General features: G+C 42.5%; 1 protein-coding gene across 2 annotated transcripts; it reads left to right on the top strand.

Annotated features, from left to right (window-relative positions):
• Positions 1-1,323: 1,323 nt before the first annotated feature.
• COQ2 (coenzyme Q2, polyprenyltransferase) lies at positions 1,324-25,820 on the top strand. Of its 2 annotated transcripts, none has more exons than XM_084627186.1 (7): positions 1,324-1,620; positions 4,730-4,896; positions 7,236-7,357; positions 8,614-8,699; positions 11,011-11,144; positions 11,663-11,851; positions 25,681-25,820. In XM_084627186.1, exons 1-7 carry the CDS (start codon positions 1,356-1,358, stop codon positions 25,693-25,695), a joined length of 978 nt encoding a protein of 325 aa, XP_084483312.1. In that variant the 5' UTR covers positions 1,324-1,355; the 3' UTR covers positions 25,696-25,820. The 2 variants fall into 2 exon arrangements, with proteins under 2 accessions (XP_084483312.1, XP_084483311.1); XM_084627185.1 differs by lacking the exon at positions 25,681-25,820 and adding an exon at positions 14,185-14,711 and having other exon boundaries at positions 1,325-1,620.
• Positions 25,821-26,233: the final 413 nt, after the last annotated feature.

Genomic DNA, 26,233 nt, shown 5'->3' with positions numbered 1-26,233 from the left:
TGCCCAAACCATGGTGACTGAGGCTCCTGCTCCTCTTGGCAGTGGGAAAGATGGGATTGGGAAGCAGGACAGATGGACCCAAGGCTTGCTATTACAGAGCAGTAAACAGTGGGAACCAGGGTGGGGGAGACAGGGGCTCCTGGGAAGGTATGGATGTAGGGGTTTATGGGCCAGGGGGTCAGTCTGATGGTGGTGGTGGTCACCTAAGAAGGGAAAAGGCGGATTGGGCTGGTGTACGTGCAAGAATGCCAGAGAGGGGAAAGGAGGTCTGGTTGGTGGTAGTCAGGGGCAGTGGCCAGTTTTTCTGCATCTCAGAGGTGGTGAAGAGTAAGAGAAAAGGAGATGGTTAAGAAATGACCGTTGGTTTGAAAAGATTAATGGTAGCCAGGAGACTTTTGGGAATCAAACTTGTAATGGAAGGAAGGGGTGGCTTAAGAATGGAGAGATGCTTGTTGTCCTGCCCTAGAGAAATGGAAATGAGCGGTGGGCACAGTCATAGGCTTTGCCAGCGACAGAAGGTTTCACTCCTGGAAGTTCGTAGGATGAGACACCAAGAATTCAGGGCAATGGCAAGGGAAAATCCAGCTCAGAGATGAAGGAAGCCAACAGCAGTAGGGTGCATAGCAGGGAGATACAGGTTCAGCTTCCCCACAGGGGGCAGGAATTCAGTGCTGCCCACTGGTGACCTTACTGCAACGTTACTGATTGCTGGGCTTCTCCGTACAGGGCCAGCTCTTGCAATCCAGGCCACGCACAGGCACCCGGCTCCCAGGGCAAACACCAGGTCCCGTCTTGGAGGGGTGCGGGGAGAAAATGGCCAAGGGCCCGTGGGGCCCAGAGGGCTGCGCCATGGGAAGGCGCCAAGTCCCCGTGCGTTGTTGAAGGCAGGTATTGGCTGTAGGCTCTAAGGCCGCCCCCGAGCACAGGGGGGGGGGGGGGGGCGGGAGACACAGAGAACAGCGGGCAGCCAGGGCAGGCCTGGGGGGCGGTTAGGCGGCAGCGCGTGGCCAGGGCTTTGCGCCTACCGCCCGCGCGAGCCACCCACGACATGCGGGGGGGCCAGGCCCATGGCCACGGGGAGAAGCATCACCGTTGCCGTCGGGGGGGGGGGGAGCTCCCACACCGCGAGCCCCGCGGGGGTGGCGGAGAAGCCGCCCAAGCGGCGCTCAGGAGCTTGAGGCGAGGCGACTGAGCGTCTCCGCGCCCTTCGGGAGGCGGAGGCGGGGGCAGCAGAGGGGGAAACGGCTGCGCACGCGCAGTACTTCACGGCGGGACGGACTCCGAGACGGAGCGCCCCGACACCTGACGTCATCAGGCTGCGCGCGCGCGCGCCGCCGCCGCCGGGAGTGGGCAATATGGCGACCCTGGTAACACGGCTCTGCCGGGTCCCCGGAACTGCCGCCGGGCCCCTCCGCCTCCTCCGAGCCGGCTCCGCCCGCCCCGCCGCCGCGCTCGCTGTCCCGCCCCACGGCGCCCCCGGACCGCCGCTGGGCCTGGGCCTGGGCTGGGAGGCGGGGAGCGGGAGGCGGCCGCTGAGCTTCTCCGCGGCGGGGCTGGTGAGCTCGGCCCCCGGCCCGCTGCAGCCCTACCTGCGGCTCATGAGGCTGGACAAGCCCATCGGTGAGTCGGGGCGGGGCGGAGCAGACAGCCGCCTTCCGCTCCCGCGTGTGGGCTGGGCAGAGCCGGGGCGGGGCCCCGGGTTCAGCTCCTCGCCCCGCCTGAGCCCGCGGGCCCGGCTGCCCAAGGTGCCGAGCAGCCAGGCGCAAGCGCTGTCCGCAGCGGTGGCTGAGGAAAGCCCCGCATTGCCAGGAGCTAGCCGTGGTCAACGGGTGGCTCAATGGACGATTGCTCTTCGTTCCTTCCCTCTGAAGCACCTGGCATTAGCCGTTATCGGGCGACAGGATGTTGGGCTAGGTGGAGAATTGGTCTGACCCAGTCTGGCCATTCTTATGTTCTACAGCAGGCCTTGGTCCCCCTCTCCTTGGGGAGTGATGTGCCTTTGTCTCACAGGGATGCTGTGAACTCAATGAAGGCTGCTGCAATTACTGGGGCCTTCAGGGGGAAGGAGTTATAGAAATGCAAAGTGCTGCTATAAAAATGGATTTCAGTAGCATTCACCTGCCAAGAGACTGCTGGATTGGCTGTCTGTGGCAAAGCTAAACTATCGACTGTAATACGTGTATCTAGTCTGTACAGTCCCTGATAATTTTTTTCAGTGGACAACTTTCAAAACCACCATTCATCCTGCCGCAATCTAAAACTTCTTGTTGTTTGAGTCTCAAAAAAGACATTAAGTAGACTGCCTTTTGAGTTTGAGAGCACTTTTCTTTACAAAAGAAATTCCAGTGTTTGTTTTACAAAAATCATGTTATAATAATACTTCATGCAACAGAAGTCTAGTAATATAAAACACTTAATCAATCCTTTTGTCCTGAATGTGGTTTACAGGTGATCTAGTACAACACCACTCAAAGGATCAGTTGCTGACAGTTTGGTGCCCAGCAACACTGTACAATTATGGGAGGGGAAAATGTTTATCAAGGACAGTAGGACAAATCTCTAAACTGTATAGAGTGCCCTGGGATCTTTTATGTCTATGATTGCCATGTGGAAGCCTCTGCCGTCAGGGTAGCTAATTCACCTCCCCAAGAGATGGTAGCTATGTTGATGGGAGAAGCTCTTTTGTTGACATAGTGCTTTTTATATGGGTGATTAGGTAGGTATAACTAGCTCACTAGGGATTGTGGATTTTTCACACACCTGAGCAATATAGTTATACCAATATAGGTCTGTAATGTAGACCTGGCCTTGTTATACCAATAAAATAAAAACCAGCAGGATCTTATTAAAGGGAAAAAGGCAAAATACCACATTTATTGTGAATACAGAAAGAATCCTAGTAAGCAGTTAGTTATAGCTATAACATTCCATTCAATCTCATATGTATTCACACATTCATTCATACAGACACACACACACACAGGTTCTGCAAGGTTGTTATCATAGTTACCAGCCTTAGAGTTGCTCATGCCAAGCCACTGGCCAGGTGGTCTGGACTTGAGGAGGGAGCAGGGCCTTGTCAGATGCTCATCTGATGCTCCTGGAAGTTAGTTTGCAGAATCAGACCCCAAAGTTCTCACTTTTTAGATTCTATTTTTATAGGAATTTCTTCCTATGCCAGTCTGTGATTCAGCAACAGCATGATGAAGCAATTCCCAATCAGCAGATAGCACATTCTTGACGGCTCCGTGCTCCAAGATGTTATCTTGTTCTTTGGTTCTCCCATTCTTGAGGCTGTTGGGTGGATTCCAGTCTGCCCTCCGGGGGGGGTGTCCTCTGGTTATTTCCACTTGACGCCTTCTTCAACTGATGAACACTGGATTCTTAGGCTGGCACCTCCCTGATCATTCAGTTATTATCCACACCAAGCATCCATCCACATACATCCTCTATCTCTATTTTAATCACAATTGTTAATACAACAAAAGGGCGGGGAGTCTCTGGGTGCTGTTTCTGTTGTTAGAGTATTGCTTTGAGTCTCTCTCTCTGTGAATTGCTTTGAGAACAGACTCTGTCTTAGAATGTACTAACACAATTAGCAGCTTGCAAGTTTCACACATAGAGGGAGAGAAACAGTACCAAAAACCAAGAGACCTCTTAATTAGTAGTACCCTGGAATTTAAACTCTGGGGAATCAAACTCATTTGTGATTTTAATACAGAACTTCTTTAATATGATCCAACAGCCTTACACAGAGCTCTTCTTCAGGTCTGGGAAACTTGCTCACAAGTTTAGACAAAGGCTATGTCTACACTAGCACTTGTGTCAGTCAGGGGTGTGCAAAAAAGGTTCATCAACAAAAGTGCCAGCGTGAACAAAGCTATGTCAGCGGGAGATGATCTCCTGCCGACATAGCTACTGCAGCTTGTTAAGGGTGACTTAATTATGCTGTCAGGAGAGTGGCTACGCGGGACACCTTACAGCCTCGCAACTGCAATTGTACAACTGTACCGCTGTAAGGTCCATAGTGGAGACATAGCCTAACATGTTAACACACATTTCAACAGACCTTTTAAGGTGAAGTGGCCCGTTAACACACCCCAGTGATAGGGGGAAAGAAGGGTTGTTTTATAGATTGTTGTAATAAGCCAAAAATCCAGTATCCTCTATTCTTGATAGAAGGATTGCAATTTATTTGTTCAGGTTAAACTGTCAATTAGTCAGCGGGTCATGTGACATTTGGAACATAAAATATTTTACAGATTGGCTAGACAATTCATATAAACTCAGGAGACAAATCCATTTTGGAATATGTCCTTGTGAACAATTGTAAAGGTCGTTAAATATTTGGTTTCAATAGAGATGTGGAACAAGGTATGCATCACATCTTATGTTCTCTGTAATGGCTGATTTTATCGCTACTGTTCAAACACTGCATTCCCTCCATGGTTGAGTTTTCTGTTTTTATTGGGAAAATAGATAAAGCGTCTTTATATTCAACATTTCAATCAAAAAGAAGAAGAAAAAGAAAAGTAAAGGAGCACAATCAAATTGTGGAACTGCAGCACCTTGCACAGATAACCGTCTTAGCCGTCTCTTAGCTTTGGTGTTGCAGTTTTAGAAGTTTTTAATTAGTAATTCAACACTTATTTACCTTTTGTGGCATGCTAAAGAGTAATTCCATTTAAAATTTCTCTTTTTCTAATCTCTTTCAAATTCATTTTTCTAGGAACGTGGCTGTTGTATTTGCCGTGCACATGGAGTATAGGCTTGGCAGCAGAGCCAGGCTGTTTTCCAGACTGGTATATGCTGTCACTGTTTGGTACTGGAGCGGTCCTGATGCGTGGAGCAGGCTGCACAATTAATGACATGTGGGATCGGGACTATGACAAAAAGGTAGAGAAAGCCCCAGGGACTTGAAAAGAACAGACAGGCTCCTCTTAATGTTTGATGAGTAAGTAAATTGCTGGCCTTTTATTGAAGTAAGCCCTCTTTTGTCTTTCACCAAGAGAAACTGGTTGTTTGTCTGGTAGAAATACAGGCTTGTCTCATTAAGACTACTTCCAAGTAATCTTTTTTTTTTTTTCCTCCTGGTTCAGAAGTCATATACTAAGTAATCTGATGTTTACCATTCATCTTTGAAGGGTAAAGGTGACTTTCTTTTTTGTATAGCAAAGAGCCACAAGTAGTAAAGCAAGTGGTTTTGTTTTCTAGATAATTTGTATGTAGGATAAGGTACATCAGATAGTTACAGTGTAATCAGAGCTTAATCAAAATAAATCCACTTCTAGTAATATTTTCCTAAAAACTGAGCAAAACCAATTGACATGCTTCTTTTAACCTCACTAGCCATTCTCTATCCAAGAATTATTAGGTGATTTTATACTCCCTTAATTAAACTGGTGGCTATAATAATGTACCCTAGATAAAAATGAGCTTTTTGTAATGTCAACTTGCAATTTCCTCAATAATTTTACACTAAGGGCATGTCTTCACTGGCAACATTAAAGCGCTGCCGTGACAGCGCTTTAACGTGGCTTGTGTAGTCGCGGCAGAGCGCTCTAAAAAAACGACCTCCGCGAGGGGAGTAGCTACCAGCACTGTTGCACTGTCTACACTGGCACTTTATAGCACTGAAACCTGCAGCGCTCAGTGGGGTGTTTTTTCACACCCCTGAGGGAGAAAGTTGCAGCACTGTAAAGTGCCCTAAGAGAAGACTGGATAATTTGACACTGTTGTGTTCCTGGTGTGTGGTAATAAAAGCTGCTTCCGTTATGGAGTCACTTGTACAATTGGGGCCTAAATACAACAAAATAATGAACCTGCTTGAAATTGACAAGAATGTGATTTGATTAACAGTAAGGAGTTTAAAATTCATATAGAACATTATTTTACAAGTACAACCTCAGACAGCTGTCTTCCAGAGCGGGTTGGGGGTGTTTCAGTGGTGGTATGTCTAGTTAGTGGTCATTTTGTTGATTTCCTGACTAAAACATCCCTTGCTTTGTCTTACCGATGGCTGAATTTTTCTTGAATGTTAGAGTTAAATTAGTGCAGCCATTTTTGAGTTGCATGAAGGCGAAGATAGTTTCTATGGCCCCCAAAATATTTTTTTATTGTGTCTCACTTAAACTGCAGATCTATAAATTTCTAACTTGGCATAATTGTAGTCTTAACTGAGAGAGGAAAATCAAGCCAAACTTAAAGGAAAATACTTAGTATTTTTAAAGTGTGCACAAAGAACACTTGATAAATGTTTAGAGCTCTGTAAGCAGGTGGCATTCTTACCTGGCTCTCAGAGTACATTTGTTCTGTATAAAGTGTAAAACTTAATAAAACCAAACCCCAGGTGGGGTTTGGTGTTATTAATTTAAATAATGTAAATTTAGCCTCAACTTTCCCAAACTTGGTTGCTCCTAGAGTTTTCCCTGCTGACCTCTCTGCCCCTGAAAGAGGTTCCTTTGCCTTCTAATTAAATCTATCTGCTAGTATGACCAGGGATGACTATACAACATCCTTATGTAGGGTTCAAGCATTTAAATTCAGGATGAGTCAACAGAAGGAGCCCTGTAACTATTTATAATCCTAGAATCATCCACCCTATTACAAAAAGAAAAAGAGTACTTGTGGCACCTTAGAGACTAACCAATTTATTTGAGCATGAGCTTTCGTGACCTACAGCTCACTTCATCGGATGCAGTGAGCTGTAGCTCATGAAAGCTTATGCTCAAATAAATTGGTTAGTCTCTAAGGTGCAACAAGTACTCTTTTTCTTTTTGCAAATACAGACTAACACGGCTGCTACTGTGCACCCTATTACAGACATCTTTGTACAGAAACACTTAAAATGTTTGAACAAAATTGCTCTTAAAATAGGGATATTCAGTGCAAAAAGTTAATATCTCAATATTGCACTGAGCACACAAAGAATAAAATTCAAATCTATACTTTCTACAGTAGCTCTAATTCAGCCTCATTACACATAATCCTGCTTTCATTTTTAAAATGCTCCATATTTTAGCAGAAGATTTTAATGTTTATTCGTAAATATGTACCATATACAGGATGTGAAATGTGGTAGAGGTAATATTGGTGTCGGAACCTTAACTTTTGAATTCCCTGACTCGTGGGCTTAATTTTTCCACCTTACTTTGCATTAAGAACTTTGCATTAAGATATAATGTGTATTTTAACTCACTCTATTGGATTTAGTATTGAAACTATTCTTTTTTTAGGTTTTAAGAACAGCAAATCGACCAATAGCTGTTGGAGATATCTCAACTTTTCAGTCCTTCGTTTTTCTTGGGGGACAGCTTAGCTTGGCTTTGTGTGTCCTTCTGTGTCTAAATTACTATAGGTAATGTATATGTGATCTTTTATTCTTACACTATTTCGCTACCAGGCTAAAGCTAAGTGTGATGAATTTCAACAGACAAGGCAGTTTTTTGAGAAAGCAACCAAATCCATGGTTTTAGAATGAAATAATACTTTCAGTCTTAACTACAGCGTCACTCCTCTGATACTACAGTTGTTACACTAATAAAAATGATAGCAACAGGATCTTGTAAGAGGGACATGGCAAATTGCCACGTTTATTGTAAATACAACAACATATTCCTATATGCAATGTCTATATAGATCCATTCACACACACAGACATTCACACACAGGTTCTACAAAAAGGTTGTTAGAGTTACCAGCCTAGACGTTGCTCGTGCCAAGTCACTGGCCAGGTGGCCTGGACACGAGAGTGGAGCCGAGTCATTGTCAGATGCGCATCCGATGCTCTTGGAGCATGGTCATAGAACCAAAGAGCACACTCCATGGACCCAATTTTTATAGGTCTCTGGTTCAGTACAAGTCTATGGAAGTTGCTTTATCATGCTGAATTTACAATTGAGATAACCATCAATCAACAGGTGGTACATTCATGACGGCTCCATGATGGCTCGGTGTTATCTTCTTGTTCTTCCTTGATGCGTTTTGGGTCTCCGTGGGTCATCCGGTTATCTCCACTTTGCATATTCTTCGGCCAGTCGATACCAAGGTTGAAATTCTTAGGATTAGGCTGGCACCATTTACTAACCAATTATTTCCCTGCTTCAGGCTCTCAATTCCATGCACTCATCATTCATTCTTTTACTTAACAACACAATCTATGACTCTTGATTCATTTAACAAGTTTTGTCCCACTATCTATTTTTCCCTCTTTGGATACCAAGATTTACATAGGCATGACAAGGAGCCCCTGCGGGGGAAGAGCATTAGGGTGTTGCTTCAAAGAACAGCATTGTTTTCTCAAAGTTCTTATCACTTTCCAGCACAGACTCTTCGTCCTGTACCGGCCTGAAATAATTAGCACTTTGGCCTTGCATTTGTTACAGAGTGAAATTCAACAGCATGGAACTGATGTTCATACCTTTTGACAATACCTATGAACTCTTTTGTCTATCTTTATTTTTGCTACTACATAATTATAATTCTATCATACTTATATAACTTTGAGGGCGACCCAACACAGTATTGTTTCTTAGACCAGGGAATAAAGAGAGTACAATAGAATTATTTAAAGTAAACCATATAAAGTATCTTAATGAACTTCTTTCATTACAGTATTGCCCTAGGAGCAGCCTCTCTGTCTCTTGTGATCACTTATCCCCTGATGAAGAGAATCACATATTGGCCACAGTTGGTTTTGGGTGAGCTTCAAAATTGCTAGTTTCTCTTCTTTCAGATGTAATTTTTTTTTAGTGTTCTGGCAAAATCGTAATAGTTGAACTTAAATATCAATGAAGTTGCCTGAAACTACAAATAAGGTCATTGGTATGTTCCACATTTCTTAAACGTTTAGTAAAATACTTGGAGTTTCTTTCCCTCATGTAGTTCCTCCTTTCCCCATACTCTGGTGCTGAGAAATAATCCATTTGTCAACTGAGTACCAAGTGGGAGATGTGGGACATTTTTCTCCCAGCCTCCGGAAATTTTTCTTAAATATGTATTTCACCCTGTATTACAATCTTAAACATTTAAATTAACTCGGGTAAACAGATGCATTGCACTGTATTCCAGCTTGACCCAGTGTGGTGTCCTACCTTAAAATTTTTGTTTCATATATTTTTTCCACTTTTAGCAATCATTTTTAATATCTACCACCTTTAGTAACCACCACTGTTGTCTGCTCTGTTCTCCTTCCATTTTTCTTCTTTAACAGTTCTCTAGAAAGAACAAATATTAAGCTTAAGGCCTGACATTTAAGAACATGTTTAACTTGAGATATATGGGTAGTCCTGCTGACTTCATTGGGACTAGTCACATCTACAACTGTTTGCAAGATGGGTGTGTGTGTCTGTTAGCTAAATCAAATTTAATTTAGAGAAAGACTGTGTTGCTATTTATACTGTGTGATACGTGGTACTTAGATTTATTGTTACTCCGTTGAAAATTTGTATGTAAATGTTATAAACCCAATGTGATAAACATTTAAGATTTTATAACCATTCATGTGGCTTATCTTTGTTTTTTTCTTGGTTGAACACTCACTGCACTCTTCTGAAATTTTAAAAAAGAAGAAAAAAAGTAAAAAGAGAAAACATTGCACGCTGCAATGTACTGATAACAGCTCAGCTGTCTGCCCTTCAGATACCATATGGTTTCTGTGTTACTGTCCCTAATAGAAGCAGTTAGCCAGCGTCCTTGTCAGTGTTCTCACCAAATATTTCAGAGACTGGAGTGTTAGTCACTTTCCTTCTGCTGCAGATGCAAGACGAGCATGGAAACCCAAGGATTGGTAGAAGGGAGATGAGTGGTGTTTCCTACTTTGATCAGCACTCCTGTTTTCCCATATAACTCCTTTCTTTTCCCATGAGAAAATAATAGAATAATACTCCCTTTCCCCCCATCCTCCTGTAAGAGTTCAGTGTTTCTGGGTTCATAGATTCCAAGACCAGAATGGACCATTGTGATAATCTAGTCTGACCTTGTATATAACATAGGACATAAAACTTCCCCAAAATAATTTGTAGGGCATGTTTTCTGGAAAAATATCCAATCTTGATTTAAAAATCCGCAGTGAGGGAGAATCCACCATGACCCTTGATAAATGATTCCATTGGTTAATTACCCTCACTGTTAAAAATGTACGTTGTGATTTCCAGTCTGAATTTGTCTAGCGTCAGCTTCCAGCCATTGGATCGTTATACCTGTCTCTGGCAGATTGAAGAGTCTATTATCAAATACTTGTTCCCCATGTGGGTACTTGTCATCAATGTTGTTATAGCTATGTCGGTCCCAGGATATTAAAGAGACAAGGTGGGTGAGGTGATGGCTTTTACTGGAGCAGCTTTTGTTGGTGGGAGAGACAATGTGTGTTGTTTAGCTGTGATGCTCTGAGTAAGTTTCCCAGACCTGAAGAAGAGCTCTCTCTCACCAACAGAAGTTGGTCCAATAAAAGATATTACCTCGCCCACCTTAAGTCTCTTGACTTTAAGCAAGTCACCCCTTAATTTTCTCTTTGTTAAGCTCAAGGAGCTCAATCTATTTAGCTTGTCACTGTAAGGCATGTTTCCTAATCCTTTAATCATTCTTGTGGCTCTTCTTTGAACCCCTTCTCCAATTTATCAACATCCTTTATGAATTGTGGGCACCACAACTGGACACAGTACTGTAGCAGCGGTCTCACCAGAGCCAAATACAAAACTAAAATAACCTCCCCAGTCCTGTTCAAATTTCCTCTGCTTATGCATCTAGGGATTGCACTAGACCTTGGGCTGCAGTGTTGCACTAGGAGCTCACGTTCAGCGGACTATCCCCACAACTCCCAAATCTTTTTCAGAGTCACTGCTTCCCAGGAGAGAGTCCCCCATCCTGTAAGTGTGTAGGGATTAAAAATCAAAAACCACACAGATGCTTGAGTGTCAAATGTTGATGAAAAATATAATTTAGATTGTTCCTGACTCTTACATTTTAGAACCCTATAATTCAGTATATTTTTCTTATTTCTGTTACTTACAGGACTTACGTTTAATTGGGGAGCCTTACTTGGGTGGTCTGCCATCAAAGGTTCATGTGATTGGTCCGTGTGTTTGCCTCTGTACTTCTCTGGAGTTATGTGGACGTTGATATATGACACCATCTATGCACATCAGGTGAAGTAATGACATTAACTGTTAACTTTCTCACTGTGTGTGTATTTATATATATAAAACTCACTACTTTGGACTTGCATGGCACTACTAATCTTCCCACTGCAATCAGAAGATTTAAAACCTAGAAATGCTTTTAAGAGATTTTTCTCTTATCCACTAGTTTTCACCCCGCTAATTACCCTGTCATCCCATGTTTTTCTGCTCACTGTACTATCTGTGTAAATTAGTTTATGCATGTCCCTGAGTAGAGCCCTTACTGTTAAAGTGCCGTGTATATCTAGGTATGGCACAGTCAATAACAGCAGTCAAATGCTAGGCAGCTTTGAGAACCAGGCTGTTTATTTAGGTGCCTAAAATGGATTTAGGAGCCTAACATTAGACACCTGTTCTTGAAAACCTTGGCCTTAAGGCACAGCATTTTCTATGACATCCCTAAGACTACTTTCCCCACCCATGACTTCTCAACTTGTGAATTGCTAGGGGTATTATGTTTTTTCTAATAACCTTCTTTATTCTAGGATAAAAAAGATGACATGGTCATTGGTGTGAAATCAACAGCACTACGGTTCAATGAAAACACAAAGCAGTGGCTCAGTGGCTTCAGTGTTGCAATGCTCGTGGGTCTGAGTGTGGCAGGAATAAACTGTGATCAGACTTTCCTCTATTACACAGCTGTGGCTACCATCAGTGCTCACTTAGCTCACCAGGTTTGATCTTATTTTTGTACTTCTTTTCTAAGTGGAAGCTCTAGTTTACAAATCCTGTATCAGTTTACCTAAAATATTCAGCCATCTTGTCTCAGACTGCTGCAGCAAAAAGAAGGCTTTTCAATAACAGCTGCAGGCAAGTCTGTCTTTATATACCTAAGCATATAGCAGTCCTCTCCTAATGTGTTTAATGTAGCCATCACCATGGCATTTGGATGCGTACCTTAGAGTACATAATAGGGTAGAACCTCAGAGTTTCAAACACCTCGGGAATGGAAGTTGTTTGTTACTGAAATGTTTGTAACTCTGAACAGAACATTATGGCGGTTCTTTCAAAAGTTCACAACTGAATAGTGACTTAATACAACTTTGAAACTTTACTATGCAGAAGCAAAATGTGGCCTCCCCTTTATTTTTTTTAGTAGTTTACATTTAATACTGTACTATTTTTGCTTTTTTCTTTTCCTCTGCTCCTGCTGCTGCCTAATTGTGTACTTCTGGTTCCAAATGAGGTGTGTGGTTGACTAGTCAGTTTGTAACTCTGGTGTTCGTTACTCTGAGGTTCTACTATACATTAGGATCATTCGCTTAAATTAAAAGGTGTATAAAGGTTTAATGAGGGGAAACTAAATGGCCCAATGGCTTGGCAATGGATGCAGAATCTTTAAGTGGGGTTATGCTCTGAAAAACAGCCATGGAAAAATGGCATTGTTGTTTTTGTCTCCCAGGAACTCAATGAAATTGGCACCGCTTACAAATGAATACATGTTTTCTAACTGCAAGCCCTGCAAACTCAGTCTGGGATCTGAAAGGCAGTCTGGGTTCCTTTTGTCTCACACTTTATCAACAACTGCAAATATCCTACAATTATAATTTAGTTAACAATTCTGTGTAAGTGCCCGCCAGGAAGCAGTCCAGTTCTCTGTCTCGTACCTATATTGGTTTTAGTGATCTGATGAGTAAAATGTAGTAAAAATCCAACTTGCTTAAATCAATGGAATGAGCCGGTAGGACTCAGAATAAACAAAATGAGTAGGTGTCATTTTTATATACTCACATTTCTTATTTTTAAGTTGAATCATCAGTTCATATCCAGACCTGGCTTGTAGTGATTGTAAGTGGTCTGTAGAAAATAAGCTGGTGGTCTCAGTAGTAAACTGGTGGTAATAGAAGTGTAGAGGTAGTTCTTGGTAATAGAGAAGTGTCCATATCCCAGCTGGCAGCCTTGTTAGTAGTCAAGAAGCTAAGAATATAATTGGCGTGGAGCCTGATCTATGATCTCCCCCACATCGGGGTTGTGAGGTACATTGGGGTGATGTGAAGAAGCTTGCACATCTGATACTGGAGCTGTATTCTATGGATAGATTTCATTCTCTCTGACTGCTGGCCTGGCATCTTTCATGAGCACTAAATTCCCTCTTTCTAATTGTGCAAATATTGAATGGCCAGAATTCCCTTACATGGCAGTCAGCACAGCATGAGAACTTCTGTTCTCCAGACCAGGTAGGCTTGGATATTTGAGAATGAAAACATAAGACTCTGTGGGGAGGGCAGTATAGAACAGTTATCAAGAACAACGTAACCGATCATTTGTCCCTGTGCCCAGTACAGCAAATGTATACGCAGAAGTGATATTAGGAAGGTATTTAGGTATTCAACTGTCTTTAGTTTGGTAGCTGTTATGATCTTTTTCAAAAAGCTAATTGCAGTCGTCTTTTGCTATTCATTCAGTCCTCTTTCATCTCTTTTCCCACGTGCCCTCCTCTTGCACTTGCTTCTCTGTTGCTTGGTCATCATCCTGTTTTGTACCCTGAACATCCCACTGGCAGCTCATGTTTTCTCTCATCATTTTAAGTAGCAGTGGCCCACAGTGGAGGCAACTAGGCTGGCTAAACCTTATTTCCAGCTGCTGTTGCAGGTCTCCTGGGAGTTTTCTTTGGATGACAATTTGAGAACCCCTTTCCTGTGAACTCTTGTATTCTTATGTGTGTGTTTGTATTGAATCTTTGAGCCAGATTTTTAAAGGTACAGATAATACACTGTGCACCTACTGTCTGTATCTTCTGGTGCTTAAATACCGTGAAAAATCTGGTCCTTAGTATCCATACATGTTACTCATTCTCTGTACCTTTCTGATATATCTTCATCCATTTGTCAAGCGCATTTAGGCAGACCTCTGTGTCTGTATCTAATCCAGTGCAGGCACCGAAGTTAGCCTGTGTGGAGCTCGTTGTGAGTCCCTTGAGGTAGGGACGTGTGTCTTTTCTGAAGTGTCTGGCATGTTTGTGGTACTATAGATAATAACAAAAGAACATTATATTGTACTTTCACAGATTTACACTTTGGACATACACAAACCTGAAGACTGTTGGAAGAAGTTTACCTCTAACCGCACAGTTGGACTTCTACTTTTCATAGGGATTGTAACTGGAAATTTAAGGAAAAGAAAAAATCCCAAAGAAATTAATGCAATCAACCCTGATATTTAGTCTTCATTTTAAAAAGATACTGTATTCAAAAGTGAAAGCACCTTATCCACAACTGCTACTAGTTTTGTTTAATTAAAGTATTTGGCCAAAGAGTCTGTTTTTAAGAAGGTACTTTAGCAAACAGGATTATTGTTAGTGTGTGCCTTGTGAATACACTTTAAAGACTGAACTAGCAGTGGTCTTGACAACTAAGCTTCTCAGCTGCTTGTGATGATCTTTTATTGTAAAATCCCTGTCCTTCCTCTTACAAGGAATCTTTTGTAAAATATTGGCTACTGCCCTGGCAGTCTGTAACGCTCACAGTAGGTTTCTCAGAGGTCATGTGAAAATGTAGTAATTTTGTAATGTAAAATAAAACCCTGCTGTGTGAAGCTTTCATGGTTTGATTTTTGCAGCAGTTTTTTGCATGAAATATATAGCTCCAGTAAAGCATTTTTTATCCTGACAAGTTTAGAAGCATTTATATTTTGGTTCGGGGTAATAAGTGGAAGAATGACTTGGAAAATTCTCCTGTAGTTCCCTGTGTGATTGGCCAGCTATTATTCAAAGCCATGTGGAAATGCTTTCCTGGAATCTATTCATGGGCCTCAATTTTTTCCTTTTTTTAAATCCCTTTTGAAAACAAACTTCTGCAGCGTTGCTTAGACAAAGTGAGCTGATCTGGCAAGAACTAGTGATTGGAATATGGGCTGTATATAAAAACAAACCCAAAATAGCCCAGAACTATTAAAAAACATACATTGCCATTCAAGTTGTTTGATGTTACAAATCTAATTGTGTCTTACTTTCACACCTTTGTGTTTATTACTCTTGAAGATTGTAAGATTTCCGGAGAAAGGACTTGTCTTTCCCTGTGTTCTGTAAAGCCTCTAACATGCTTTTGGGCACAGTAAAAGTAATAATGGGATGACAAATATGTAGGTGAGAACTACTTAGTATTTTTATTTGTTTCTACTATGAATTACATCATTTAGTGGGTGGTCTAACAGTTCTTTTATTGGCTCTTAATTCAGGGCTGTATCCTGCAAGGTTCTGGGTGCATTCATATTCTGTTGAAGTCAAAGGGTTGAGGGCAGTCAGCCTCTCACAGGAGTAAGTTCATTGATTGTGACTTTCAGTAGTCCGTGATTTACAAGTGAAGCTGCTCAGCCAGCCTGTCATTCCCTCAGTAATTAAACTATCTAAAGAGAATGTACTGTGTAACTTCTGGAGTTAGTTTGTATATAAGGAACAGCAGACACACCTATTACAGGAAAATGGCTGAGTCACTTCCCTGGCATTTCTTTTAGATGAGGCAGGTGTAGTTTCCAGAAGTAATGAGCTCTGACAGTTCTTGTAAGTAAGGCACCACATGCTCAACCAAGTTCTTGTGGGCAAACCACTGCCCCCACATAGAGTCCCATTGAAACCACTAGCCCATTGGTCCACGGATCTGTTTGCACTGAGTTCATTGCAGGCTTAGGCCTGACTGTTGTTTTTTATAAGTTTTCCATCTTACTTTTATCAATCTTTTGTTAATTATTTTTTCCTCAAAACAAAGTAATTTTCTCTTACTCTTTGAACAAACAAAATATTTTAAGCAAAAGGTAAACAAATTAAGAATCTTATTCACTAAGGATGCGTTTTTCAATCAAGTCATACATAACATGTCTCCAAGTATTTCAGTATATTTTAGCAACTCATGACAGTTTTGTTTTTCCTGGTGGCTTTTAGTTGTTTGGGCAAAGTTTTTTCTAAAGCTAGGTAAATTCTATCTTGTCCTCTGTTTGTTCTGTGTTTTTTAAAATATTAAGTGGTGTGTGCTCTAGATATCAGGGACTTTGAGACTTTAGATCTGCCTTTAAATTAACTGTTGCTAATTAAGGTATTGTGCGCATCTATAAAAGGGTAGCTGCGGTTTTAGGTTTTTAAGCTATCTACTCAGAGCTGTGGTGTTGTCATTGGTGATCCTGGGTCACCAATAAGGAGAGAGAGAAAGCTATGTTAACTTTTAGCTTCCTTAGAACTATTGGTTCCCTCTTGCTCCCATGTTGTCAAAAAAAAAAGGGGGGGGGTGGAGGAAAAGACAAAACTATTGAAAGAATATCGTTAAGGTAATAGCACAGTTCGAGTGGCTCAGTTGGTTTGTTCTTTCCTTAAAATACAAACAAAACCCCCCTGGTATTCTGGAGGCGGGTGGAGAATTTCATTTGTCATCCTCATCTTGGGGAAAAGGACAAAACAAAATACATAACCCCTGTTTATTTATCAGTACCAGTTTAAACTTTTGGCTTACTAGCCAAATCTAGACCAGTGCTTTCTGGTAGCCTCTATTTTATTGAGGATTCTGGCCTTTTAAAAATAGTTTCCCCAAGTTCCAGATTCTCCGTTATTAACGTGTTGCATCTCAATCTCCAAATCATTAGTAATTATCAGTATAACTTGTCCGTCGGTGCATGTCCTATTCGACTTGTGTTGGCTCTGTGAGAAGAAAAGGACATGTTGCTGCCGCAGCTAATAGAAGGAAGAAACAAAAGAAGCCTCTACCTGTTGCACCTCATTCCAATCCATTTCACTCACACCAATGCCACGCTGAACAAGGAAACTCCGAACAGGAGAGTGACCTAAATCCTTAAGGAAAACAAAATCAAATCTGACTAGCGCCTTAAGAAGACAGACCACACCCTGTCACATATGAAGAATGGTAGGCAAACCCAAAATGAAGTCTTTGACAATGTCCATGTACTCTCAGGATTGTTTTAAATACAGCAGTCTACTCTGGATGGGTGGCTTGAAGGTGTTCATGTCAAGATCCTTGAAATTGCAGCTTCAAACCAGCTGGGTGGGGTTTTTTAAGTGGATAGACCCATCCAAAATGTTCCCTCTTTTCCTAAAATTGGATTTTTGTGTATTAACTTCTCCCGGTGGTACGTATAATCCCCACCCCCAGATTGGAGTGCTGAAGGAGTATCTTCAGCTATACTTGGTATGAGAACTTGACGTTACTGCATGATTTTAAACCTGTACCTTTTGACAGTAATGAGAGATGCAGCTTAGGTAGTTAAGGTACCATGGTGTGTGAGTGGCCTTACAAACCTGAAAGGCCAGTACTGGCATGGATAACCAGTGATCTCTAGGGAAAATGTGAGAGCTCTCAGCCCTGCTGATTGATTTAAAATTTTAAGTAGACTTACATTTTCAAAGCAGTCTTCAAAGGGAGAAGGTTTGGGGGTCGGGGGAAGTTAATGAAAAGTATGTAAGAGAACATATGTATACATTTTTGCAAACCAGATCCCAGTTACCCTAAAGGTCAGCTTCAACTATTCTGTCCCCATCTATTCTCTATGTAATGGTGGGTGTGGGTGTGGCGGGGGGAGGGAGCAAGATCTCAAGCTCCTTGAAGTTCATGGTTTTACTTCTACAAATCTCCTTGATCTCCCAGATGATGACCCTGCAGGTATATATGTAGATACCCTGGTATAAAGAGTGCCAGTGTGCTGAACTGTCTGAAATTCATCCTTGGTATGGAGGCTTGAAGGCCCCCCTAGACCACGTAAACCTTGTACAGCCAGAGATTGTAGATGTCTTAGGTCTGAGTAGGCTAATATATAAGGTATTCAAGGATTAGGAATACTGGATCTGTGATTGTGTATGTAGCGGTGCAGAAATCTTCCCAAGGGGCTGAATTAATGCCCCACAGCCTCTTTCTGAGATGGAAGATGAATTCCATCTCCTTTGTAAACGCCCCCATGGAGTTCTGCAGGTACAATCAGGTTACTTGGGTTGGGATTTTCAAAACTATCTAGAGGATTTAGGAGCACAAGTTCCATTGACTTGACTTTCAGTTGGACTGGTGCTCGTGAAAGTCATGTAGGAGCATTGGAAAATCCAAATCTTGGTCTTCCACAGCAGAATTTCAACTTACACAGTGTAGCAGCTCTGGAGCTAGACGTGTTAAAACGGTAAACAAACATTTTGAAATGCACCGGTCTTTATTTTTTGGACTGTAACAATTATTCCAGAAATTTTAATTTTTGTTTTAATCACAAATGTGCGCTTAATGTAAGTGTTATGGCCCCAGTTCTCAATTGACTTACACTAGTGTAAATTGGGAGTAATACTGCAGGCTGTAGAGTCAAACCAGTGTAAAACTGATGGTATAAAGAATCAGTCCACTTGTGTCAAAATTTTTACCGATTATCATTTTATGTTTACGCACTCATTTCTTCTGTTCTCCCTTTCTTTCTCCCATTCATTTTCTTTCGTTCTTTCGCTGTTGGAACTTTTTTTTTAACCCCTTGCTTCCTTTTTTTTAATTAAAAAGCCAATTTTCACAGTGGTTTTAATCACACCAAACTCAGGACATTTTAAGTTTCGTTTTCTATAATAACTGTAACTCAACCACATTTCTTGTGTATATATGCAAAATTGACAATCTGTATTCAAAATGACAGGTTTCAGAGTAGCAGCCGTGTTAGTTTGTATTCACAAAAAGAAAAGGAGTACTTGTGGCACCTTGGAGACGAACCTGTAGCTCACGAAAGCTTATGCTCAAATAAATTGGTTAGTCTCTAAGGTGCCACAAGTACTCCTTGTATTCAAAATGTAACAAGGGACTTGAGTTACTGAGTTTTGCAAGATTAAAGCTTACCCTTGGTATTGCATAATTTCTTTTGTATTTAACAAACATCATTTTGTGATGAAAAACAGGTGACTGTTCTTACAAAATCTCTTTTCAGGTCAATTTGTGATATCCTATAATTAAATTCCTTGATGACAAGTAGCCAATAGCAATTTTGGAAAGCCGCCTGGTTAATTTACATGTTGCAATTTGTGTAGGATATGGAATATATATATATATATATAAGGGACTTGGTTGAAGTTGGACCAAGAAAAGCGATCTCTTGATCTCTCTCTCCAAGACTGCTCTGCAAGTGGTATGTGCATATGTCTTTGTTTAGTTTGAGAGAGAATTTGGCAAAGTTCAATGTATTAAAACTTGCAAAAGCTGTTAGCTGCTGAGTTGATTATTTCTGGGAAGGGAAGTTATTAAAAAGTGTAAATGTTTAGTTTTCTGCTCAGCAAACCAAGTAAGGTAAAATGAAATATGCTGTAAATCCTGTTAGTGGGTATTTGACAAAATTATGCACCTAAGCTGAAAAGCAGAAAGTCTTTTTTGTTTGGTTCTTTTTGCCTGGCACTGTTCAGATTGTAAAAATATATTGAAATTGATATTTCCCAGAAAGTTTGAGGCTGATTTTACTGAAAAATGAACTTCGCTACAGTTTAAATTTGGCTGCCTATATTTCAAAATGATCAGTGGAGACCAAGTACATCTTACTATTGGTATTGTGGTTGTGAAACAGATTTCAGAAGAATTCAAGGAAACTTCTATCCTATGTGTGTTGGAATTATCCATGTTTTAAGAGAAGGCATATGTTGCTTGCAGTTTTCAGGATGCTCTATCCTCCTTTCACCTATTTTCTGCCCTCTTGAAAGATGCAGTGATCTCTTCACCCGCAATCTTGTTCGGTCACAAAGATGTATGTCGTATTAGTGATGGCAGAGTGCCAGAGGCTCAGGTGCTACAAAAAGCTAGAGCTGAGCATACAGGCTGCTTCCCCGCCCCCTTGGTTTCTGCTGTAGGTGCACCGAGTCCCTAGTGTAACTGAAAAGCTTCTTCAGTAAACTCAAGGTGTGTGACAGAACTGCGTATCTGTACTTAAACTCAAAGAAAGACCACCCAAATACACATTTGCCTAGGGCGCCATTTTCCCTAAGTCTGGGCCTGGAGGAAGTAGCTCCGTTGCTGGCAAGCTTCCAGAGGACTCTGGAGAGCACTTCTTGTCTCTCGTCTCTGCGGGATGCCTCACGTCTCAATCCTCTCTGTAGGCTTGTTTAGACCTGGCCGATTCTGCAGCCGGGGCCATGACGATGGCAGTGACGATGCACTGCCCCAGGAATCCCAGAGGACTGCACCCAGGATGATCTGTGCAACAACTGAGGACCTCCCTTTTGAGGCATGTGCTCTAGTTGCATTTAAAACAGAGGAGGCGTTACACACGCTAAAAGATTCAAGAGTGGTGTCGAAGTCTCTAAGCCTTTATACGCCAGCAATGAAGAGGACAAAACATCATCTTCCATATTAGTCCAGGTAGCAATGCTACCCCTTCTGCCAGCCTGACCTGTCCAAGAGGTGGTAAAGGCCGATCAGGAGGAAGCCACTTCCTCACTTCCTTCTACTTCCTCATCTTCTTCATTCCAGAAGCTACAGACCTCAAAGCAGTCATTTTGACTCTGATGTTGAGGACAGCGCACTGTCCGACCCAGATCTCAACTGGCCCTTTCCACCTTTCCGGGACAGATTGTCCCATTTCCTACATTGGACAAGTGGGTGCTAGTCATGGTAGAATTGGGATACACTCTCCAGACTGCTCTCTAGCCCACCTCCATGCTCCTACCCAATCCCTCTTCAGGGCAGACATGCCAAACCTGTGAAGAAAATGCAGAAATTGGGCTTCTTTTTGGCTTAATTGGCTTGGAGTTGCTTGTTGGCTAGTTTTTGGCTTGTAGCTTGTTGCTTCTTTTTTTTAATCGGTTCCTGGCAAGTAGGGGTAAGGGGGGGCAAGCAGAGGCAAGTGGGGAGAGAGTCAGAGATGCACAGCGGGCCCACCACAGTCCCAGACTGCACACTGTGGGGATCTGGTCACATATGGCGTTGGGGTTCTTAGGGATTGGTTTGTTTTGGCCTTGTTTTGAAATGGGATTAACTTGATTTTTGGCTTATTGTGAAAGTCAGGGTGCTTATTTACCACGTGAAAGTTGGCAACTGTGCTTCAGAGACCCCTCTCATGAGCCCATGCCAAGGCAAGAATTGCAGGCTCTACGTTCTTTGGAAGTGATAGAAGAGGTGCCCCTTTGTCATCAGTGTTGGAGAGTTTATTCCTGATATTTCTTAATACTCAAAGCCAGAGGAGCGCTCAGGCCCACACTGGATGTTTGGAACCTGAACAAATACACCAAGAAGATAAAGTTCCATGTGATATCCCTGACTATGATGATCCCTTCCCTGGATCTGGGAGACTGGTATGCTGCCCTTGACTTACAGGATACCTATATCGATGTAGTGATCCATCCTGGCCACAGGAGGTTTCTGAGGTACATCATAGGAGACAACCATTCACCGTTCTGCCCTTCAGTCTGTCATCAGCACCTACAGTTTTTACCAAGTGCATGGCAATAGCGGCAGCCTACCTTCACAAAGGATATATCCACATGTATCCTCACCTGGACGACTGGTTGGTTCGTAGTCACTACGTACACCAGGTATGGGCCACTGTACACCAAACCCTGTCTGTTCAACTTCCGGGACCTGAAACAGAACAAAGAAAAATCGACCTTAATGGCTCTGCAGGGGATGGAATTAATTGGGGACAATCCTGGATTCAACCTTGGCCAGGGCTTCCCCGCATCTTTCCAGATTTCACACACTAGGAGATTTCTGTGCATCCCCGCTCATGAGCCATTCCCAGACCACTATGAGGAGTCTCTCAGACTTAGGTCATATGACAGCATGTACATGTGTCAATCCTCACGCCAGGCTGAACTTCAGAGCTTTGCAGCTATGGCTCAAGTCAGTTTATCACCCTCATATTTATCACCTAGACAAGCTGGTGCATATCCGGGACAGGGTACTATCATCTCTGACGTGGTGGGTAAGACAAGAACACCTGTGCAGGGGAGTCCCACTTTCTCCCCCTCTTCCTACCATGACTGGTAAATGGATGCCTCAGCTATCGGGTGGGGAGTACATCTGGCGATCTTCAGGCTCAAGGACAGTGGACAACCCATGAGGCCACATCGCACATAAATGTCCTTGAATTATTGAAATATTTTCTTGCCTCATGTTCAGGGCAAGGCTATCCAGGTGCTCACCGCCAGTCCCACAGCCCTGGTTTATGTGAACAAACAGTGGGGTCCCAGGTTGGACAGGAGAATGTCAAGCTGTGCAATGGGTGCATTTGGAGCTCAGTCACTCTCAAGCCATCACACCTGCTGGGACTTCAAAATGGCAGATCGTCAGAGCAAGTCTTTCAGTTTGGTCTATAAGTGGTCTCTCAACATGAATGATCTAGCGTGGCTGTTCAATATGGGGGGGATGGTTCCCATCTGTAGATCTGTTTGACATGACAGAACAAGAAGGGTCCCTGTTTCTGTTCCAAGGAAAGTCACAGCCCACGATCAATATCAGACGCTGTCCTGTTTCAATGGAACAAAGAGCTTCTATCTACACACCCACCAGTGTCCCTGATTCCTAGGGTCCTTTTCAAGCTCAAGCAAGCTCAGGATAGAATTCAGAGTAACAGCCGTGTTAGTCTGTATTCGCAAAAAGAAAAGGAGTACTTGTGGCACCTTAGAGACTAACCAATTTATTTGAGCATGAGCTTTCGTGAGTGAGCTGTAGCTCACGAAAGCTCATGCTCAAATAAATTGATTAGTCTCTAAGGTGCCACAAGTACTCCTTTTCTTTTTTCAGGATAGAATGTTCCTTATAGCTCCAGCCTGGCCAAGACAGACATGCTATTCAGCTTGGGTCACATTCGGACCTTTGCAAACTGTCCATTCACGAGTCTTTACGATTACCAGTAACCAGAGCCCTACTGATACAGAATCATGGCCAGGTGCTGCACCTGAATCTGCATGCACTGCACCTTATGGCATGGTTCATGAGTGGTTGAATATAGAGGAGGCACATTGCTCTGCAGCAGTCCAGAATGTGCTCCTTAATGTCAGGAAGCCATCCGCGTGAGGTACTTAGCTTAGTAAAACTGGAAATGTTTTTCCATGTGGGCAGCTTCCCACAATGCATCCCCAACTCGGACAAAGATTCGATCAATTCTCGACTGTCCTTAAGGAGTCCGGTCTAGCCCGCAGTTCTGTTTGGTACATCTGGCAGCCATCTTGGCATTTCACCTTTGTGTAGATGGTAAGACTGTTTTCAATCACTCAGTCATGACCAGGTTTCTGATCGGCAGAAATCATCTATCAGAGACCAATGCCTTCCCGGGATTTGAATCTACTGTTGTCTGTGCTAATGGGCCCTCCTTTCAAACTCTTAACATTGTGCTAATTTCTATACCTGTCAGCAAAGATAAACTTCCTAGTGGCCATCACCACCACCTTGAGGGTGGGAGAAGTGAACACATTGATGTGTTCTACAAAGACAAGGCTTAAGTGAGACAACACGGCAGGGGGTCCTCTTGATAGTGGTGTCTGATTTCCACTTGAATCAGTCTATCTACTTGCCAATTTTCTTTCTGAAGCTGTGTATGCACAAGGACAAACAGAGGCTCCACACCTTGGACGTTTAGCAAGCTTGGACATTTTACCTAGATAGAACAAAGTCTTTTCAGGTTACTTCTGAGCTCTTGTTTCTCATGCAGAACATATGAGAGACCACCGGGTTACCATTCAGAGGCTCTAGAAATGGATCACCAGCTGCATTACAATCTTCTGTGATGCCAAAGGAGTAGCACTGCCTGCAAAACTCAGAGTGCACTCGATCAGTGCTCATTTGACCTCAGCAGCATTACTGGCACATGTCTCAGTTATGGACCTCTGTAAAGCAGCAATGGGGTCTTCCATTCATACTTTCACCAGCCGTCATGCACTGTCTGCTGCATCAAGAGAGGACACAAACACACAAAGGCGGTCCTGCAGTTCCTCTTTTGTTGAGACTCCGTGCCCCACGTCCTGGGGTAATACTTGGGGAGTCACCTGGTATAACGGACACATGCAAGCACTCGAAGAAAAAATGGTTACTCGCCTTCTCATATTTCAAAGAACAAGAGTTGTGTTGCATGTGTCCATTACACGACCCATCCTCCTTCCCTGGCACCGGAGTCTACCACTGGCTTCTGGTGCAAAGGAACTGGGGGAAGAGGAGGAGGCGGAATGGCTCTGCCCTTTGTATCCTGACTTTGAAGTACCGGGAGGGAGCTTGGCTGTGGGTGGGACCTCCTCTATGGGTACGAGCAGGGAAAACTCTCCATCACCAGTGCACACACCTATGGTGTAATGGACATATGCAACACCTCTTGAAGAACAGCAGTTATGAGAAGGAGAGTGACCATTTTTTCCTTTGTGAAAACCCAGTAATAAATGCTATTCAAACATACTAAGAAAATATGTATTTTGATATGGTGTCAAATAAAATCCAGATGTACTAAAGGGACACTAACTATAAAACTAATTGATTTACAAAATTAATTGAACGTAGTTTCTGAACCAGTGCTTGTTTTGGAGCCCTCGCTACTTTCTGTTGTTTTACAATCAATCGCTTTTTCTTATTGCTTAAATGTGCACTCCTCCCCTATATTACTGAGTGAAAGACACACAGAAAAACCAAGGGGAAATGAGTGTCTGACTGTACAGGGGAACAGTTAAACCAACTACAATTAAATGTACAAAGTAAGCAAACTAAAATATGAGAAAAATGTTTTGTTTACTCTTTCATTGATAGTAATCTTAGGTGTTATGTGTAACAATAGTAGCTGAGTAACTGTCATCATGCAACATTTTCAGACTTAGGTGATTTGTTAAGTTGGTGTGCCTTTCCTCTGTACATTTATAATGGGTACAATATATTCTACATATGTACAATACTATACGCTGTTGTCTAAAAATGTATGAAAAACTGTTTATGGTTGCCAGAATGATTCCTGATTTAGGGCAAACCACCATGGAAGGCAAAGGGAATTTGCCAGAGTAAAGGACTGCGTGAAATCTGAGTGTTTGGCTAAGTGTCAGCAGCAGCAAGAAAACCCTGATTTGAGGGCTAATCCCTGTCTTTGAGAACAGCAGCAGGAGAGATTCCTGTTTCTGCCCCGGTGTCCGTAGTATTTAGCCTTGTGATGGTCTACATGCCAAGTAGGGTCAGTGTAGGCCTGAAGTCACCTGGAGATGGCCAAGCAACTGTGAGATGCTGCTGGAAAATACGTTGGCCATTTAGATAGGGGCACCCTTTCCTTTGAATCAGGAATTAACTACTCCCCAATGTGATGTTAGGGGAAAATATGCTTTTAGATTGAAACTTTACCCATTCATAACCTGGTCTGAAGAAACTGGGCTGTCCCTGGGCTAACCCCATTGGCTACAATTTGGTCTAAGATGTCCACCAAAACTATCCAGGCTTTATAGCATTGCTTCTAATGAAGTGAGAAACATGGTGCCATTTCACAAAGCAATGTGAGTAACATTCCCCTCATTGCACCCCCACAATGAATGAGATACCCTGACTGTGCAGCTCTGCTATCATTAACAGAGCTTTTTAACATGTTCCTTTTATTTTTTTTCTTCCAGGCTGTAAACTTCTAAACTGATTTAGTGAAACTAAAAATGGCCTCATCCCATGTTGTTACGAGTCAGCCCCAGTTTGGTATTGCTTCTGTTGCACGTAATTCCTGGCAGACTGATACATTCGACTGCTGCAGTGACTGTAAAGTCTGTAAGTGAATATCTGATTTTTGTTTTGGCTTGTGGTGTCTTGTTTTTTGGATTAATGTTCTATCTCTGTTCCTGAATGGGAGTGGCTTTTAAATAGTTGGTGGGGGAATAGTTGTCTATTATTTAAATTAAAAAAAAAAAAAAACAGGCTTGTAGTGAATGGTCCCACATGCATACTGCAAGCCGCCCACTAGATGGCGAGACACTCGCCCATTCATTCGCGCACACAGAGCAAATACTGGTACTTCTGCCCCAGTCAGAAAACCGGGGGCCACAGGTCTAATGGGCTGGTACCAGTGGGTTATGAATCTATAGTGCGCCGATAACGGACACAACTGCTCCATATAAAACACACAGGCGGAGCTAAAGCTTTGGTCTTTCAGTTCCAAACTATAGATCTCTACTACTT

Source organism: Lepidochelys olivacea (genome assembly GCF_965140295.1).
Source record: "Lepidochelys olivacea isolate rLepOli2 genome assembly, chromosome: 4".
In the NCBI taxonomy this organism is placed as follows: domain Eukaryota; kingdom Metazoa; phylum Chordata; order Testudines; family Cheloniidae; genus Lepidochelys; species Lepidochelys olivacea.
This window is presented reverse-complemented; position numbering and strand designations above follow the sequence as displayed.

Excerpts from the sequence above, each read along its gene's own strand:
- COQ2 (XM_084627185.1), top strand. The coding sequence starts at position 1,356 with ATGGCGACCCTGGTAACACGGCTCTGCCGGGTCCCCGGAACTGCCGCC. Across the intron at positions 4,897-7,235 it reads ATCGGGACTATGACAAAAAG|GTTTTAAGAACAGCAAATCG; the intron begins GTAGAGAAAGCC and ends TTCTTTTTTTAG. Across the intron at positions 11,852-14,184 it reads GTGCTCACTTAGCTCACCAG|ATTTACACTTTGGACATACA; the intron begins GTTTGATCTTAT and ends GTACTTTCACAG.